The sequence below is a fragment of the Drosophila gunungcola genome, assembly GCF_025200985.1.
Source record: "Drosophila gunungcola strain Sukarami chromosome 3L unlocalized genomic scaffold, Dgunungcola_SK_2 000002F, whole genome shotgun sequence".
NCBI classification, from domain to species: Eukaryota; Metazoa; Arthropoda; class Insecta; order Diptera; family Drosophilidae; genus Drosophila; species Drosophila gunungcola.
In genome coordinates this window covers 2,145,421-2,161,249 of record NW_026453178.1, presented here as the reverse complement: position 1 = coordinate 2,161,249, position 15,829 = coordinate 2,145,421, and the positions used below count along the sequence as shown (strand labels likewise).

The following is a 15,829-nucleotide window of genomic DNA, read 5'->3' as shown; positions in this document are numbered from 1 at the left end:
GCTTTATTTTAAGGATGATCAATTTCTTAGCTACTCAAAAATAAAAACAAAAATTATTATAGTTGTTCATTATGTTTTATTAAAATCCGTTTCGTTCTTGTATGTATGTATATATTGTATTGGTGTAAATCATGGGAATCCAGATGTCCACATCTAAACTGAATACATTTGCCTTCCGTTGCACTAATGCTAGAAAAATACAAGTTGTATGATCCGCTAAATATGGTAGGTTAAAGTTTGTTTGTATAGGGGGTTCTCTAATTGCCAATCGGGCTGCATGTTGCACATGCATTACTCCTTTCGTATGCGCCACATTGGTTTGAATACTCGTGGAGAGACAAGATTGTTGGTTATAGTTAAATGACGCTTGAACGCCTGCTTATCTTGAGAGAAATTGTAATATTAGTAGCCATCTACGTGTATATAAACTATTGCCGCCATCTAGGCGCCCTCCTTCTTGGCCACCTTCTCGTCGGAGCCGGTCTCGTCGATGTCATTGGATTCGGTCTCCCCGCCGGGGGTGCCGCCTGCCTTGCCCGATGACCTGCGCCGCTTGCGGTTGACGCGCCACGGACGCATGGGAAACTTCATGGCCGGCAGCGACTCCATGCCGAGTACCTTATAGATCTGGCGGAAGGCAATGTAGCGCAGGAAGAGCTGTGCCGACACAGTGAGATCCTCGCGTTCCTGTTTGGTCAACTCGAGCAGAGCGTCGGTCGGGTCCTTCTCGCAGGGATCCAGCAAGCCGGGTCCGTTGATCAAGAAGCCCGACGACAGGGCCTCCATAATCCGGCGCATGCAGTCGCCGGGTGAGATGGGGAAGCCAGCCGACGAGATCACCTTCTCCACGAGCAGTTCCAAGGACCACTGGGGCAGCGCCTGCCAGGAGGCCACGCGCTGGCACAGATCCCTGAGGATGCGAATGACCATGACGCACGATTGCAGGCCAGTGGCCCGAGCCTGGAACCACTTGGCGTGGCGCAAGTCAGCCAAGGCCTGTAAGGAAATTTTTTTTTATAGTTATAAAGCCCCCAAACTTATTGCTTTAGGGATTTTCCTCCAGATACTTACACGCAGGCAGGGCTCACGAGCCAAGAATTCGGCATCGCCTTCACCATCACCCTCTTCGGTGGTGGAAACCTCTCCAGGATTGGTGTCGCGCAGCAAAGGCGAAGTGAGGGTAATCTTAACCGAGACAGCCTCGTCCAGCACAATCAATGCAGCATCCTCGGCGTTGACCTCAACGCGATAGTTGACCTGAATGTCGCCTGAAATCGAGAGAGCAAAGGTACAAAACATCACAATTGCGTCTGTGAAGAGGGCTCAAAAAAATCGAAATACTAGATTCGACTTGGAAAAAGAGACAAACATTGTGGGTGAAATAAAATTCCAGTGTGGGCCCGCAAAATGCACGTAATACATTGTAAAATAGTGATTAGCAACAATTGATCTCAAATGGGACTTGATGCACGGTATGAAAAGCACGAATAATGTTTGTTTCTTCCCACGATCCTCGTATTCGCTCGGCTCCCAGCAAACAGGAGATTCATTCGACTTGCGTGCTGGGATCGGTATGGGTATCGGTATCGGAATCGGTATCTCCGTTTCGGGTCTCGTAAACGGAATTGCAAGCTAGAGACTCGGACTTGGTCTCGGTCTCGGACTCGGCGTCATCCACCCGTTGCAATTCCACTTAGAGCGCGCACTTCTGTATTTTACTGAATTTCGACTCGAGTTGTTTGTTTTGGTTGGTTAGTTTGCTTTAAAATATTGAACGAAATTTATGGCTGCGGGAATCTTTGACCAGACGTCTCTCGTTCAGTATTCTCCATTCACCGTGCGCAACGCAAATTTCGGTCGCAATTTTTATTTGCATTTATATAGATATGATAGGTTTTCTATTTGACAATCAAGCTTGATACACACAATTCGGCCGCTTGGACATATAATATATGTATACGAGATTATAGAGTATAAATATATTTGCTTGGTTTCGAGTGAGAGATGAGGCGCCACATCGGCGCTGCAATTTTGGCTCAAGCACTTGCATTTCGCATTGGCAATCGCGTCTCGTGTGTGGATCAATCATAGCATTGCTTCTTGGCGTGTTGTTGTGTTGTTCAACTTCTTGGCCAGGCCATCAAAGGACTTTATTTACACAAAGTTTTAAGAACGGGAACCGGAATCAGAAACGAAACAGAACGAAGCCGGAATCGAACGCGCAAACTTTGTATAAATATATTCCTTTGGTTCGAATTTCAGTTGGTTAAGAGTTTGGTTTGACTGTTCATCATGGACACCACACCACATTAGGCTGCAGGAGGCTGGCTGACTTGTGGCACCGAGTCCGCGCTTGTTACCGTGACGATCCGCCGCTGGTGGTTGGTCGTGGTGGTGGTGGTGGTCGTTGGTTGCGCTTGTGGAGCGGAGTGGAGCAGAGCGGAGAGCAGCAACAGCCGAGCGGGAGGAGGAGCAACCTGGGAGGGCTGAGCTACAGCTACAGACGGCTAACTGAACGACACACACTTTAGACTCTAGACTCACAGAGCTTCTAGGCTAAGGCTCGAGGCTCGAAACTTATCCTGCAGAGAGAGAAGCTGAAAACGGCAAATACGTTTTTATTCGCAATTAGTTGCTAAGTTGGCGGGGGCGTTGGGCGCGGTTTGGCTGGCGTGGCAATCTATATCCACCGCAACAACAGGGCTCAACTCAAGTTGTCCTAGTTTATATGTACAATAATTTGATTTAATTAAATTTGATTTATTTTGCTGACTTTTTCCACACAAATTGCCCGTCGATCGTGAACGTAATGAATAGCGAATGTGAACGGATCGTGAGTTGCGTTCAACTTGCATCTTTAGCGCTCCGAAAATCATTTTCATTTTTTTTTTTTTTCTGTTTGTATTATTTGACTAGTTAAGGCCGCTTCCATTTGGCCAAATTCACCTGCGCTGGTCAGAGTGAAATTGGCCAAGCTATGAACGTATTTATTTATTCTTTTTTTTTTTGTTTTGATTCAGTGATGCTTATTAGCCGCATTTATCACTCAAGCCATTTCTCTGGAAAAAGTTTTCATCTGTTCCTCTCAATAGGACAACCGAAATGTCATTTAAGAATAGTGCTATGCAAAAACTACCACTACGATGGCAGCTGCCTCATCACACTTACCTGCCACCTCCTTGAGTTTGTCGGGCAGCACGTTGGCCACACGCTGCAAGAGACCAGCCGTCGGCTTCTCAGCGCAGAGGACGACCAGCTCGACGGCGTTGTCGCCGTGAAGCAGTAGCCCCTTGGCCAGGTAGCCCACGCGCATCACTCCCTTCAGGATGCGCACCACATTGCCACCATTGTCGGCGTCCTTGTGGAACGAGAAGATCTGGTTGTCGCGCCCATCCTTCTCCGATGGCTTGTCGGCCTTGTCCTTCTTATTGGCCGCTGCCGCATCGCTGGGCTGCTCGGCCAAGGCATCAGAGACCAGTTTAAGGGCACGCTCGGTGTGCGAGACGATGCGCTGGATTGTCTGCAGCTCCTCCTCCTTGGGATAGATCTCGGCATGACGCGCAATGGCGTGGCGGTCGTCGCTGCTCTCCGGTCGGCGTACATTGCCGCCGGGCATCATTCCAAAGTGTGGCGGCGGTCCATTGCCCATGCGACCAAAGCGCTGAGCACCTGTAATGAAAATTTTGAATATATTTGTACTCGGAATACTGCCAAATTTAACTCCCAGTACCACTTAATAACCAGAAGTTTTTCCCTCAATAGTGATTGTTACAATACACATCAAAGGAGTTTCTTTACGCGCTTATAACATAAATTGACATTTGTTCCACCTTGCTACAAAACATCAACAACAATTTATAAATTAATAAAACGAAAATATGAATTAACAATATGAAATACGAATAATAAATCTGGCAAAAGCTACTAACTATGACCAAGTCCTGCAATATTATTACACAATTCAATGGTGGTGAGAAAGCGTTAATTACAGATTTATGATTTCACTTGGCAATGATGCTATTTTTGACACAAAGGGGTGGTTTTAAACTGGGGCATTGACGAACCCCAAGGAGAATTGTGTGTGAACTCACCTCCGAAACTGCGCGACATCCAGTTGTTGTAGTCATATTCCTCGTTGTATTGCCGGTTTCGCTGCTCCTCCCAGTAGTTGCCCTCGTGGTCGTCACCACCACGATGCGAAGACATCATGGCCCGGTTGGCACGGGCCTCGGCCAGACGCCGCTGACGAGGAGTTGGCTTGAAGTCCACCACCAGATCGGGCTGCACCTTCCGCTTGTACTGCAAGCGATGACGGCGGCCCTTCATGTGCATCTCTTTGGCATTGGGGTCGTTGAACTTGCAGTCGCACAGCTTGCAGTTGAAGCTCAGTATCTTGCCCTCCTCGTCCTTGACCTCTTCGATATACTCGCCGCCCACCGGCTTAATGTTGTCTGTGTTCTCTCCCAGCGAATCTTCTAGGTTATCATCGAGATCTCCGGCTGCATCGCTATCGTTGGAGCCGCCCTCAGTCTTGACGGCGCTAGCAGCTCCTGCTGATCCGCCAGCCCCAGCAGCGGCGGGCACAAAGTTGATCTTGCCCATCTTCTTGGGCTCCTCCGAGGGAATTGGCTTGCCCAACTTCTGATGCAGTTTCACCACCTTCTGATGCTTGGCGCCGCGGACATGGGCGGCGTAAGCATCCGTTCCTGTGCAGGTCACATCGCACAGCTCGCAGTGGTAGTTGTTGCCCCGGTTCTGGGTGGTACTGGTGGCACTCGCGGACATCTTTAGCGAGGCCTCGCGTTTCTTGTGCTTCTGCCCCTCTAGATGCTCCCGATAGGTCTGCGGTCCGGCGCACGATATCTTGCACACTTCGCAGTAGTGCAACTGCTGGGGGCGTGGTGGCGCCTTCGGACGCATACCCCTCAGAGCAGGAGCCCCCGGAATAGTGGGCCCCATCTTCCGCTGATACCAGTTATTGGGTCCGCCATTTGGCTTCTGATTGGGATTGCCCTGATGCTGCTGGGCCACGTACATGCTGGCTGCATTGTAGAGGGCCGTATCATAGCCGCTGTAGTTGCTTGCCGGACGGAGGAGCCGAGCTGGGCGGCTTTGGTCCACCATTGGACTTGTCCATCTTGCCCTTAACCTGGTTCTTGACGGGCGGGGCCGAGTAGTGCGTCTTGCTGCACCGAAGCTGTCGAACCGGAGGCGTTGTAGCTGGCCGACGATTGCTGATAGAATGTCTTGGTGGCATCGTACGATTGCATGGCACTCCGGTAGTCGCCGTAGCCACCACCTGCCCCAGCTGCTCCGCCATAGCCCCCCTGTCCGGCGGCCACAGCGGCGTTCTGATAGGCGGCAGCGTTCGCGTAGGTGGCATTGGTTACTGCCGGGTACGAGACCTGACCCGTATTGTACTGGGTGCCGCCGTAGTTGAACCCAGCGTAGTTGTTATTGGCCATTGTCGTCGGTGTGCTGCAATTACGGAAATCGAATTTGTTGTCAATCTGTTTTTTGTGGTTCACCATTTGCATTTTTGCGGAGCCCCCACGTTTTAATGTGTGTGCGCTACTTACGTTAGCTCCTAGTCCTAACTTAACTTTCCTATCCGACGACTGTCAATATTTATGCAGGGCTTATTCGGGAATTTATATGTGCTTTTCTCGTAATAGCCTGTTTATAGCTGTAAAGGCAAAGTGGTCTTAGTCACGTCATGTCGGAAAAGGACCACCCCCTCCATTTTTTCATTGGCTTTCCTCTATCGATTTTTACCCTGCAAATTTAGACGCACTTTTCGCGTGCTTAGCCGACATGCAAGCAAACACACGTGGGGAACCCTTTTCGAACAGTACTTTTAGCCCAAGCTGCACATTTTTGTAGCACAGTTATTGCAATTTTAATTACCTCAATTCGGTGATATGAAAATTTCGTTCTCTTCTATATGCGCCGGTAGAGATGAGCTGAGTGTTGCCGCAATGATGGTACTATCGACACAAATATCGATAGTTAAAAGTTACCGTATACAACTTGCTCTGAACAATTCAATTGAAACATATTTTTAAGCAAACAAATTACATTTAAAAAATAAAGATGGATTGCTAGTTTTGATTCAATCTTTGGACTTGGCGACTTTAAAAACAATTTACAGTTCTCACAAAAAATGCTTAATTTAGTCTTTTAAATAATATTACCAACAAATCTTATCAACTTTATTTATTTCTAATATAAAACATCTGAGTCGCTGAAAATCAGCAGATGTATACTGAAATTCGGAAAACTGTTCCATACAAAATTCAACTTGCTGAAATTTCAGCAATTCAGAGAGCAGCTAATGGCTGCTGAATACCTCTAATATATAAAATTTTGCAAAATCTAAATCAAAATACCAAAAGGTATCGATAGGTATTTTATTACATTTATCAAACCAAGTATTTTAACCTTACGTGTTATCAGATACGCGAACCTTTTCGTGCTGCCAGACAACTGAAAAGTTTTAACCCCTTGATTTTATGAAATATATTTAATATTTAGCTTTAAATATGTTGATTGTAACAATATATATGTATATATATATAGTAAGCTCATTGACGCTATGTAGACTATGAGAAAAATAACAAGATTTAAAACAATGAATATAAAAAAAAGTCTCTTAAAATATACTCCTTGATTTGTTGAAGTGACTGAAAAGTAACAAGAAAAGTTAAAAGTTGTGGATTTGTAGTAACAACGTTTTCAGTACCACCAATACCAGCCCTTCCGTTTTTTTAAAATTATTTTTCTTTGTTTACGTTGGAGATGTGTAGTAAGACGTCTCTTGCTATCGGTACTTGCATGGTTTCCGTGAAAAAAATCGATGGTTGCAGGGAAAACATCGATGACATCGACGTTGGCATCGATGTTTCTCCACCTCTAACCTCGGCGCTCGTCAACAATATTTACTCGGTTTTCGGCAAAATCCAGAGAAACGCAACGGGAAATCGTTAAAAATGCGCTTTAGTGCACCGAGTTTAAACGCAAAATGAATTGAAGTGAGTGCACTGGCCGCAGCGCCCAAAAATTGCTACAAAATTGTTGCAGGCTGTACAAAACTGATACACACACACGCACGCACACAGACGTGGTATATGCCACCACCCGCTGGCCAAAAAATGGAAATTACTAATACTACAACTGGCACGATGCTCCATATTGCCACTGGAGACATGTAAAAGTTGCAACTGGGGTTTTTTGTATTATTTTTTAATTTCAAGTAACCCACACAAGCAAAAAAATGAAGATTTTTCAGAGTTTAATTTATAAAATATTAAGTGTTTAACAACTGCTATTAAATAAATATATTATTCAAAGTGTCTAAGCGAAGATTGCGAACCCCCTCCCGCATAAACATTGAACCTTGCCAGATCGCCGGTTACGTGTTTTTCGTCCGCCATCTGGCAACGCCTGCCTCCCTCGATTTTCGCTTTGCACGCGCATTCGTGAAAATGGCGGCGTTCTGGCACCGTCGCTGCCAAATTTTTTGTACATCAAAATAATCAAAATAAAGCATTCTTCCAGTGCTCTACATCAACAATCATTTCGTGCGAGCGCGCGCGTGTGTGTGTGTGCGCAGGAAAAACCGCCGATCGAAAAAGTGTAAAAAGAAAAGCCTTTGAAGGCAAACAAAAGGCAGCGAATTAGCGAGATAACACACACCACACGCGACGACGGCAACGGATGCGCCAGGAGAAAGGCGAGAGTGAGAGTGCGAGTGAGCCAGCGCAGCACTAAGTCAGCGGAGCACCCGCTTTTTTGGCCAAGGTGAATGCGCGAGCTTACCTGTGTGTTCCGCCGCGTCCAGGTGTTCAACTGCATCTGGTTTATAGTCACCAGGTAGCCGGGAGACAGGTAGCTGCTGCAGTCCAGTCCCCCCGCCTACCTGTTCCACCGCCCGTTCTCCGATCCTCGTATAAATACTAAAAGCGACTACCCCTTGCCTTGCAGTTCGCCTCTGGAGTGCACAGCATGCAACAGACCGAGTTCCGTGTGATTCGCCAGCACAGGATGTGTGACACTAGTTGATCGGAACGGGATCACACACAGAAGTCAAGGACACACACACACACTCGCCAAACATAAACACCACACAGCACGATGAACACCAGCCAGACAGCTGCCGGCAACCGCATAACCTTCACCAGCCAGCCGCTGCCCAATGGCACCATCAACATAGCCGGCAATCCTGGAGCCGTAATATCCACGGCCCAGCTGCCCAACACCACCACCATCAAGACCATCCAGGCGGGGATCGGTGGTCAGCATCAGGGTCTGCAGCAGGTCCACCATGTCCAGCAGCAGCAGGCGCAACAGCAGCAGCAGACGCAATCCGTAGGTGCCACCCAAACACAAACCCTAGTTATTAAATCCAACCACCATGCTGTCACCCTGCCGGCGGGTCTAGTCTCAAGTGCACCAGCAGGAATCGTAACCATGACCAAGACCATCAATCAGGTATCCACATTAAAGCTAAACCCACTTAGGGCGCTAGGCGATCGCAAGTCGGCCAAGTCGTATCACTCGTCCAATTCTGATCCTAATCCGAAACTTCCTCAACTCCTCGTTCGAATCGGATAGTAGTGGCCGCACACACTTTGGTTGTAACTTTTACTACGCTTACGTCTTGGCTATCTCTGCTGTCTGAAAATCCCATACCCTGGCCAAATGGCGTAAAAACCAATCATTATTTCCACACCCTCACAAATGTCCCTTAATCCAGGCAAATTCCTTATACATGCCCAGATTTCTAAAATCCTTACTCTCTCTTTATCTATATGACACTAGCTAAAATCAGTTCAAAATTTAACAATTAAATTTATTTAAGTTTCTAATTCTATCTTAAAATTTACAATTTGAAAAGCCCCATAAGCCTTAACTTTTTCCCGCCCAATTTATTACCTCTTAATTCTTTATGTTCAAATTGTTGTCTATCATTAGCATTTAAAACTCCCCCGATGCCAAAAAAAATTCCAAAAGACCAATCCCCTCATCAAACCATTTTTCCCAACAAACGCAAGCACAAGCCCATATCTTAGCCTATTTTACACAACCAGATACAAACCCTTATGTTTGTAGAACTTTGCTTTCAATGCCTGCTTTACATAGAACAAATAGTAGATCACACGCCTACAAATTTGGTCAGCACAAAATGAATCGGTAAAACAACTTAAGCCCACTTTATTTGGGGTCCTCCGTGATAAACGCCAACTGCTGCATGCTGTAGGCCAACTTAAAATCCCGCAACCCCTCTCAATGCTTCCTCTGCCTGAAATAGACTTTGAAATGTGTGATGAGATAAGCCAGCGATCGATTGATTAACTAATGATAATGTTGTGTCTTTCCCAGGCTGGTCAACCGCTGCTGAACTCAATGTTGCCGGCGGGCGTGGTGGTGGGCATGCGCCACCAGACGCCGTCGCAGCAGCAGCAGAAGAATGTGCCCACCAACCCGCTCAGTCGTGTGGTGATCAACTCCCACATGGGGGGCGTGAGACCGCAGAGTCCATCGGTGAGTATGAAGGATATAGTGAAGCTATTGCTATGGTTGTTGTGGTGGGTTCTTCTCTACTAACTCACAGAGCTCCCTAACCCAACCGCACTCCTCACACACGCGCATGTGCACAGCCCACCATTCACACACACCATATACACCATACACACCATGGTCCAGCAGATGAAAACCGAGTCTCTCTGTCTTCTCTCTCTACTTTTAGATAACTTTAAGCACACTTAATACGGGTCAGACCCCGGCATTGCTGGTCAAGACGGATAACGGATTCCAGCTGTTGCGCGTGGGCACGACGACGGGTCCGCCGACGGTGACACAGACTATAACCAACACCAGCAATAACAGCAACACAACAAGCACCACAAACCATCCTACAACCACACAGATCCGTTTGCAAACTGTGCCGGCTGCAGCTGTAAGTAGATACCAACAACAACAACATCAGCAGCAACAGCAACAACAACAGCAGCAATCGCAACAGCAGCAATCGCAACAAACAACCAGCACTACCGCCAGCACTAGCATTGCACTGCGCAAAACGATTGTCCGTACTTCATCCACAGTCCCATCCAGCAATAATAATAATAATAGTATTATCAATGCCACCACCTCCACCAACACCACCACCACTACCAACAACAACAACAAACCCGCTACTAACCAGCAACAGCAGCAGCAACAGAAGCTCCAGCAGCAGCAACATCTCAAGGCCCAACAGCAACATAAACAGCAACAGGCATCCGCTGCGGCTGCCGCAGCAGCAGCAGCCGCCAATGTGGCAGCCACCATAAAGATCAAGCAAAACGTAAAGAGAAGCCAGCAGGATATAATCCTCAATATTTTTTTTTTTGCTCTTCTCTCTTCTGTTCTCCTTTGTCTGTTATGCATTTGGATTTGATCTTCTTATTTATATATATATATATAACTACGCCTACGCTTCAGTTACGTTTTGGTTCGTCACACGCGGACATTTAATTTTTATTTATCCAGAATACTTTTATATATTATTGCATATATAGTATATATATATGTAAATGTAATGCATGCTGCGTTGTGTAACTGTCTGTGTATTTTCGATACTCCTTATTTCGATCCGATTTAGTTATGCGCTGTCCACGAGTTGCTGTTCTGGGCCAATCAACATGTTATAGATCTGGCTATCGGGTTGCCCCGACCAATGATGTGTGCTGGGCTGTTGTTTCATTCCTTGAGATATCCTTCCCCAAATAAATGCTTCTTAAACCGAAATCCACTTGATGTTTAAAGCCGATGCTTACTAATTAACTAGTTCTTAGTAATTCATCATAGTTCAAACGAAATTGTATATGATTACTTAACAGATATTCAACAAACTATGAGTTTAATTTTTCTTAAGACTTTTTTTTACTAAAGTACTTATTACAGACATGAGTACATTTTTTTTTTAAAAAGTCTAGTATTCTATATAATTGTATTTAAACTTATATTGTGTAATAAACTCTTCATGATTGCTTAAATTGTACTTAAATTGCATTTAAAGGAAAGACATTTAAGAGTAACTTCTTATCCAGTTCATCTCATTATCCATGCCCCAGCCATAGCACTTTCCCCTGCACACATATTTGGAGACCAGGACCCTAGAACCTGCCCATCAATAAAAAAAAGAACCATCATCATGTTTATTCTTCTATACAATATTTTAAATAATTATTCTAACGCTTTTTAGTCTAATTTTGCACTTTTATATTTGCTTATACTTTGTCCGAACACTTTAGTAACTAATGCATTATTTTCCGCCGCAGTCTATGACCAACACGACCGCCACCAGCAACATTATTGTCAATTCTGTGGCCAGCAGTGGCTATGCGAACTCATCGCAACCGCCGCACCTGACGCAATTGAATTCGCAGGCGCCGCACCTACCGCAGATTACCCAAATCCAAACGATACCGGCCCAGCAGTCCCAGCAGCAAGTGAACAACGTGAGCTCCGCGAGTGGAGTTTCGACGGCGGTGAGCAGTACGACGGCAGCAACGACGACGCAGCAAGGCAATACCAAAGAAAAGTGTCGCAAGTTTCTAGCCAATTTAATCGAATTGTCGACACGGGAACCGAAGCCGGTGGAGAAGAATGTGCGCACCCTCATCCAGGAGCTGGTCAATGCGAATGTGGAGCCGGAGGAGTTTTGTGACCGCCTGGAGCGCTTGCTCAACGCCAGCCCACAGCCGTGTCTGATTGGATTCCTCAAGAAGAGTTTGCCGCTGCTCCGGCAAGCGCTCTTCACCAAGGAGCTGGTAATTGAAGGCATCAAACCGCCGCCGCAGCATGTGCTCGGTCTGGCCGGACTCTCTCAACAGCTGCCTGTAAGTCAAACAATATTTTGAACAAACTGTGCAATATTTTAAATTATCTTCTTCAATTTGTTATAGAAAATACAAGCGCAAATCCGTCCGATCGGTCCCAGCCAGACAACGACCATTGGACAGACGCAGGTGCGCATGATAACGCCGAATGCCTTGGGTACGCCGCGACCCACCATTGGCCACACGACGATATCCAAGCAGCCGCCCAATATTCGGCTGCCTACGGCACCGCGTCTCATTAACACGGGAGGAATTCGCACCCAGATATCCTCGTTACAGGTGCCTGGGCAGGCGGTAAGTCTTAATCTGACCCATTTTCAACAAATTGCTTAAGTAAACATACAGTAAAGCCATTAAAAATTTAATATAAAACATTCCAAACATGAATACACCCTATCAGTTATTCCACTTTGCTTACGGGAAGTCCCCACGACTTAAAAATAATAATAATACACAGTCATAACATTTTAATGTAATGTAACGGATTCGAAAAATTCGTTATCTTTTGAATTGAACAATGAACAATATTATTTAATGAGTTACATGGAAATTAATCTAGCTTTGTCCCACTTGCAGTCTCTTATCAGTTACCATATCTCCCAGATTTCCGCACTAGTTAGTTATGTCAGGAAACATGCTGTTTGTTATTGGGTATTGATTTAAATAAATATGTAACTTACTTTAACATCCTTTTCCCCACAGAATATTGTGCAAATTCGTGGACCGCATAATGCGCACCTGCAGCGCCCGGGATCGGTGCAGATCCGGGCCACCACCCGGCCACCAAACAGTGTGCCCACCGCGAACAAACTCACTGCCGTCAAGGTGGGCCAGACGCAGATCAAAGCGATTACGCCCAGCCTGCACCCGCCCTCACTGGCCGCCATCTCTGGCGGACCGCCGCCGACGCCCACGCTGTCCGTTTTGTCAACTCTGAACTCCGCCTCGACCACATCGCTGCCGATACCGTCGTTGCCCACGGTCCACCTTCCGCCTGAGGCACTGCGAGCTCGTGAGCAGATGCAAAACTCGCTGAACCACAACAACAATCACTTTGAAGCGAAGCTGGTGGAGATCAAGGCGCAGTCTCTGCATCCGCCGCACATGGAACGGATCAACGCGTCGCTCACACCGATTGGAGCCAAGACGATGCCGCGGCCACCGCCAGTGATCAACAAGACACTGGGCAAAAAGAAACGCGACGCAATGGAAATGGACTCCAAGTTGAACAGCTCGAGTGGAGCGGCAGCAGCGGCGGCCAACTCGTTTTTCCAGCAGAGCTCCATGTCCTCGTCGATGTACGGCGACGATGATATCAACGATGTGGCCGCCATGGGCGGCGTCAATCTGGCGGAGGAGTCGCAGCGGATCCTAGGCTGCACGGAAAACATCGGCACGCAGATTCGATCCTGCAAGGATGAGGTGTTTCTCAATCTTCCCGCCCTGCAAGCCCGGATACGGGCTATAACGTCGGAAGCCGGGTTGGATGAGCCGTCGCAAGATGTGGCCGTTCTGATATCGCACGCATGCCAGGAGCGACTGAAGAACATTGTTGAGAAGTTGGCTGTGATAGCGGAGCACCGCATTGATGTTATCAAGGTGGGTTTAATCCTATTTTGTTAAATGGAAACCTATGTTAATGCGGTAATTCAAACAGTTGGATCCACGCTATGAGCCCGCAAAGGATGTGCGCGGTCAGATCAAGTTCCTCGAGGAGCTGGACAAGGCCGAGCAGAAGCGACACGAGGAGCTGGAGCGGGAGATGCTGCTGCGGGCGGCCAAGTCACGGTCGCGAGTAGAGGATCCCGAGCAGGCCAAGATGAAGGCGAGGGTAGGAGCGCAATTGCCTTTCCCCCAAGCCATTTGCTTAAGTCTTTCTCTTATCGTCTAGGCCAAGGAGATGCAGCGCGCCGAGATGGAGGAGTTGCGCCAGCGAGATGCTAATCTGACGGCGTTACAGGCGATTGGTCCTCGGAAAAAGCTGAAGCTCGACGGCGAAGCGATCAGTGCGGGAGTGGTATGTACAGTGAAATCCTTTGTTAAGATAGTGGCTAGGATATAAATCTATTTTAATTCCGGAATGATTACTAATTAAGTTGTATTTTCCCAAACAATTAGGGTTCCAGTGGCGGCGGAGTGCTGAGCAGTTCGGGATCTGCGCCGACGACGTTACGGCCGCGCATCAAGCGCGTGAACCTGCGCGACATGCTATTCTACATGGAGCAGGAGCGCGAGTTCTGTCGCAGCTCCGTGCTATTCAAGACATACCTCAAGTGATCGCTGCTGATGCCCATCATTCGCACCGTCTTTTCCTCGCTGATCCTTCTACTCCGTGGACTGTCGTCGTCGTTGTGTTTCCAGCTTTACGATTTCATCCATTTGCAATATTATTTAGCCTCAAATTTAACTGCGTCGCGTCTCCCCCTGTTGTTGTTTCTTTTTAGTAAGGCGCCCCTATTTAATTTCTATATTTACATTTACATACTTAAACCCTAAATTCTAATCGTATTTGATTTTAAGCCTAATTTAAAGCTCGTTTATTTTTTCCAATAAATTGTCTGTAAAACTTAAACCAAACCAATCCAAAAACAAAACAAAACCAGAGTAACGTAAAGTAAACGAAGAGAATAAAATAATAGAGAGAGGAATATAAAAGTAAAGAGAACGCGCAGTCAGCGGGCGTTTGATTTGTAATTTGTAACATAATGTTTGCATCAACTGCATTGACGGCCTTATCTAAACGATATAAACATAAATATTAATATTTAATTACTTAGCTTAGTTTGTTAAACGAAAACGAAGCATAATTCCTAGATATTAAGTCAAAAGAAAATGAGCGCGCGCGCGAGAACAAGAGAAATCGAAACCGAATTGCAGATAAATGGTTTTTAAAACCTATAGATCGAAACAAGTTCAGCAACAGCTAAAACAAAATAAAACACATCAAAAAAGAAGCGAAAAATATCCATTAAAAGCATACATTGAATTAGTTATAGTTGTTTAAACAAAACAATGTAATTTTTAATTACCTTTAATGTATAAACGGAAAACCAATCGTTAGGCAAGACCACAACAAACCCAACAAATTGTAAATACATGCTAGGCTACGATTTTTCTAATAGATAACTAGGTAAAAGCAAACGTAATTAACGAATTCTCGATGGCTAGGAAATTGTGGGCCGCGAGCGCAAACATCTTAACACACACATTAAGAAACACGGTTCCCCGAATTCCCAAACGCCCCCAATCCAACCCGGCCTACACACAAAATAGACAAATTTTATACAATTAGCCAGATAAATCTTGTAAAATACAATCCAAAAAAAAAAAAATTATAACATACAAATTGACAACAATTGATGTAATTCAGTAAAACTAAGCAAAAAGGAACAATTCTAAACAAATTCTTTGTGTGTACATTAAAATAATATGATAAACAAAAAGCAGGCAAACGCAACCGTAAACACAGCGCATAGTTTGGTAGGCATATAACTGAATATAAATATATTACTATTATGTTTTAACATTTAAGCAAAAAAAAAAAATAAAAGAAAAAATTCAGAAAACTTCAACTGAGCACGGGAAATTATTAGTGGGAAAAATGTAGAGTTTATTTAAGTGCGCAGTGTTTTCTTATACTTATTATTATTTTATGACAGATGGAGTTTGTAACGGTATCTCAGTTAATTAGCTAGTTAAATCATTAAATTTTATGTAGATGAATTAATTAATTTTATTGATATTTTTATATTCATTTATTATGTTAATTAATCTTACTGAAATTTTGTGTAGCCCCCCCCATAGAATGAAAATCTAACACAAAATAAACAGAACCAAATTTACATTTGGATTCAACCAGAAATACCTAACGAATTGGCCATTACTTTTTTAATATTTCATTTGAGTACTTTTGTTATTTTTAATTCAATATTTTGATTGTTTTG

At 45.4% G+C, this 15,829-nt stretch overlaps 2 protein-coding genes across 9 annotated transcripts; one reads left to right on the top strand and one right to left on the bottom strand.

Annotated features, from left to right (window-relative positions):
• Positions 1-53: 53 nt before the first annotated feature.
• On the bottom strand, positions 54-5,757 carry LOC128257240 (zinc finger RNA-binding protein). Its single transcript, XM_052988173.1, is given in 7 exon segments — positions 54-996; positions 1,072-1,268; positions 3,169-3,669; positions 4,092-5,082; positions 5,084-5,188; positions 5,190-5,478; positions 5,580-5,757. Coding segments are annotated over 6 exon segments (2,625 nt in total). The 5' UTR covers positions 5,466-5,478; positions 5,580-5,757; the 3' UTR covers positions 54-441.
• Positions 5,758-6,872: 1,115 nt separating this feature from the next.
• On the top strand, positions 6,873-15,747 carry LOC128257140 (transcription initiation factor TFIID subunit 4). 8 transcript variants are annotated; one of them, XM_052987988.1, is made up of 11 exons: positions 6,874-7,031; positions 7,558-7,800; positions 7,984-8,490; positions 9,382-9,543; positions 9,749-10,348; positions 11,325-11,885; positions 11,952-12,179; positions 12,588-13,484; positions 13,543-13,716; positions 13,777-13,902; positions 14,004-15,747. In XM_052987988.1, exons 3-11 carry the CDS (start codon positions 8,134-8,136, stop codon positions 14,160-14,162), a joined length of 3,264 nt encoding a protein of 1,087 aa, XP_052843948.1. In that variant the 5' UTR covers positions 6,874-7,031; positions 7,558-7,800; positions 7,984-8,133; the 3' UTR covers positions 14,163-15,747. The 8 variants fall into 8 exon arrangements, with proteins under 8 accessions (XP_052843949.1, XP_052843948.1, XP_052843947.1 ...); XM_052987987.1 differs by having other exon boundaries at positions 7,547-7,800; XM_052987989.1 differs by lacking the exon at positions 7,558-7,800 and having other exon boundaries at positions 6,873-7,031.
• Positions 15,748-15,829: the final 82 nt, after the last annotated feature.

Bases quoted from the DNA above. Each gene is read 5' to 3' on its own strand.
- LOC128257140 (XM_052987989.1), top strand. From the start codon at position 8,134: ATGAACACCAGCCAGACAGCTGCCGGCAACCGCATAACCTTCACCAGC. The intron at 8,491-9,381 runs GTATCCACATTA...TGTCTTTCCCAG, and splicing joins TGACCAAGACCATCAATCAG to GCTGGTCAACCGCTGCTGAA. The intron at 12,180-12,587 runs GTAAGTCTTAAT...TTTTCCCCACAG, and splicing joins TACAGGTGCCTGGGCAGGCG to AATATTGTGCAAATTCGTGG.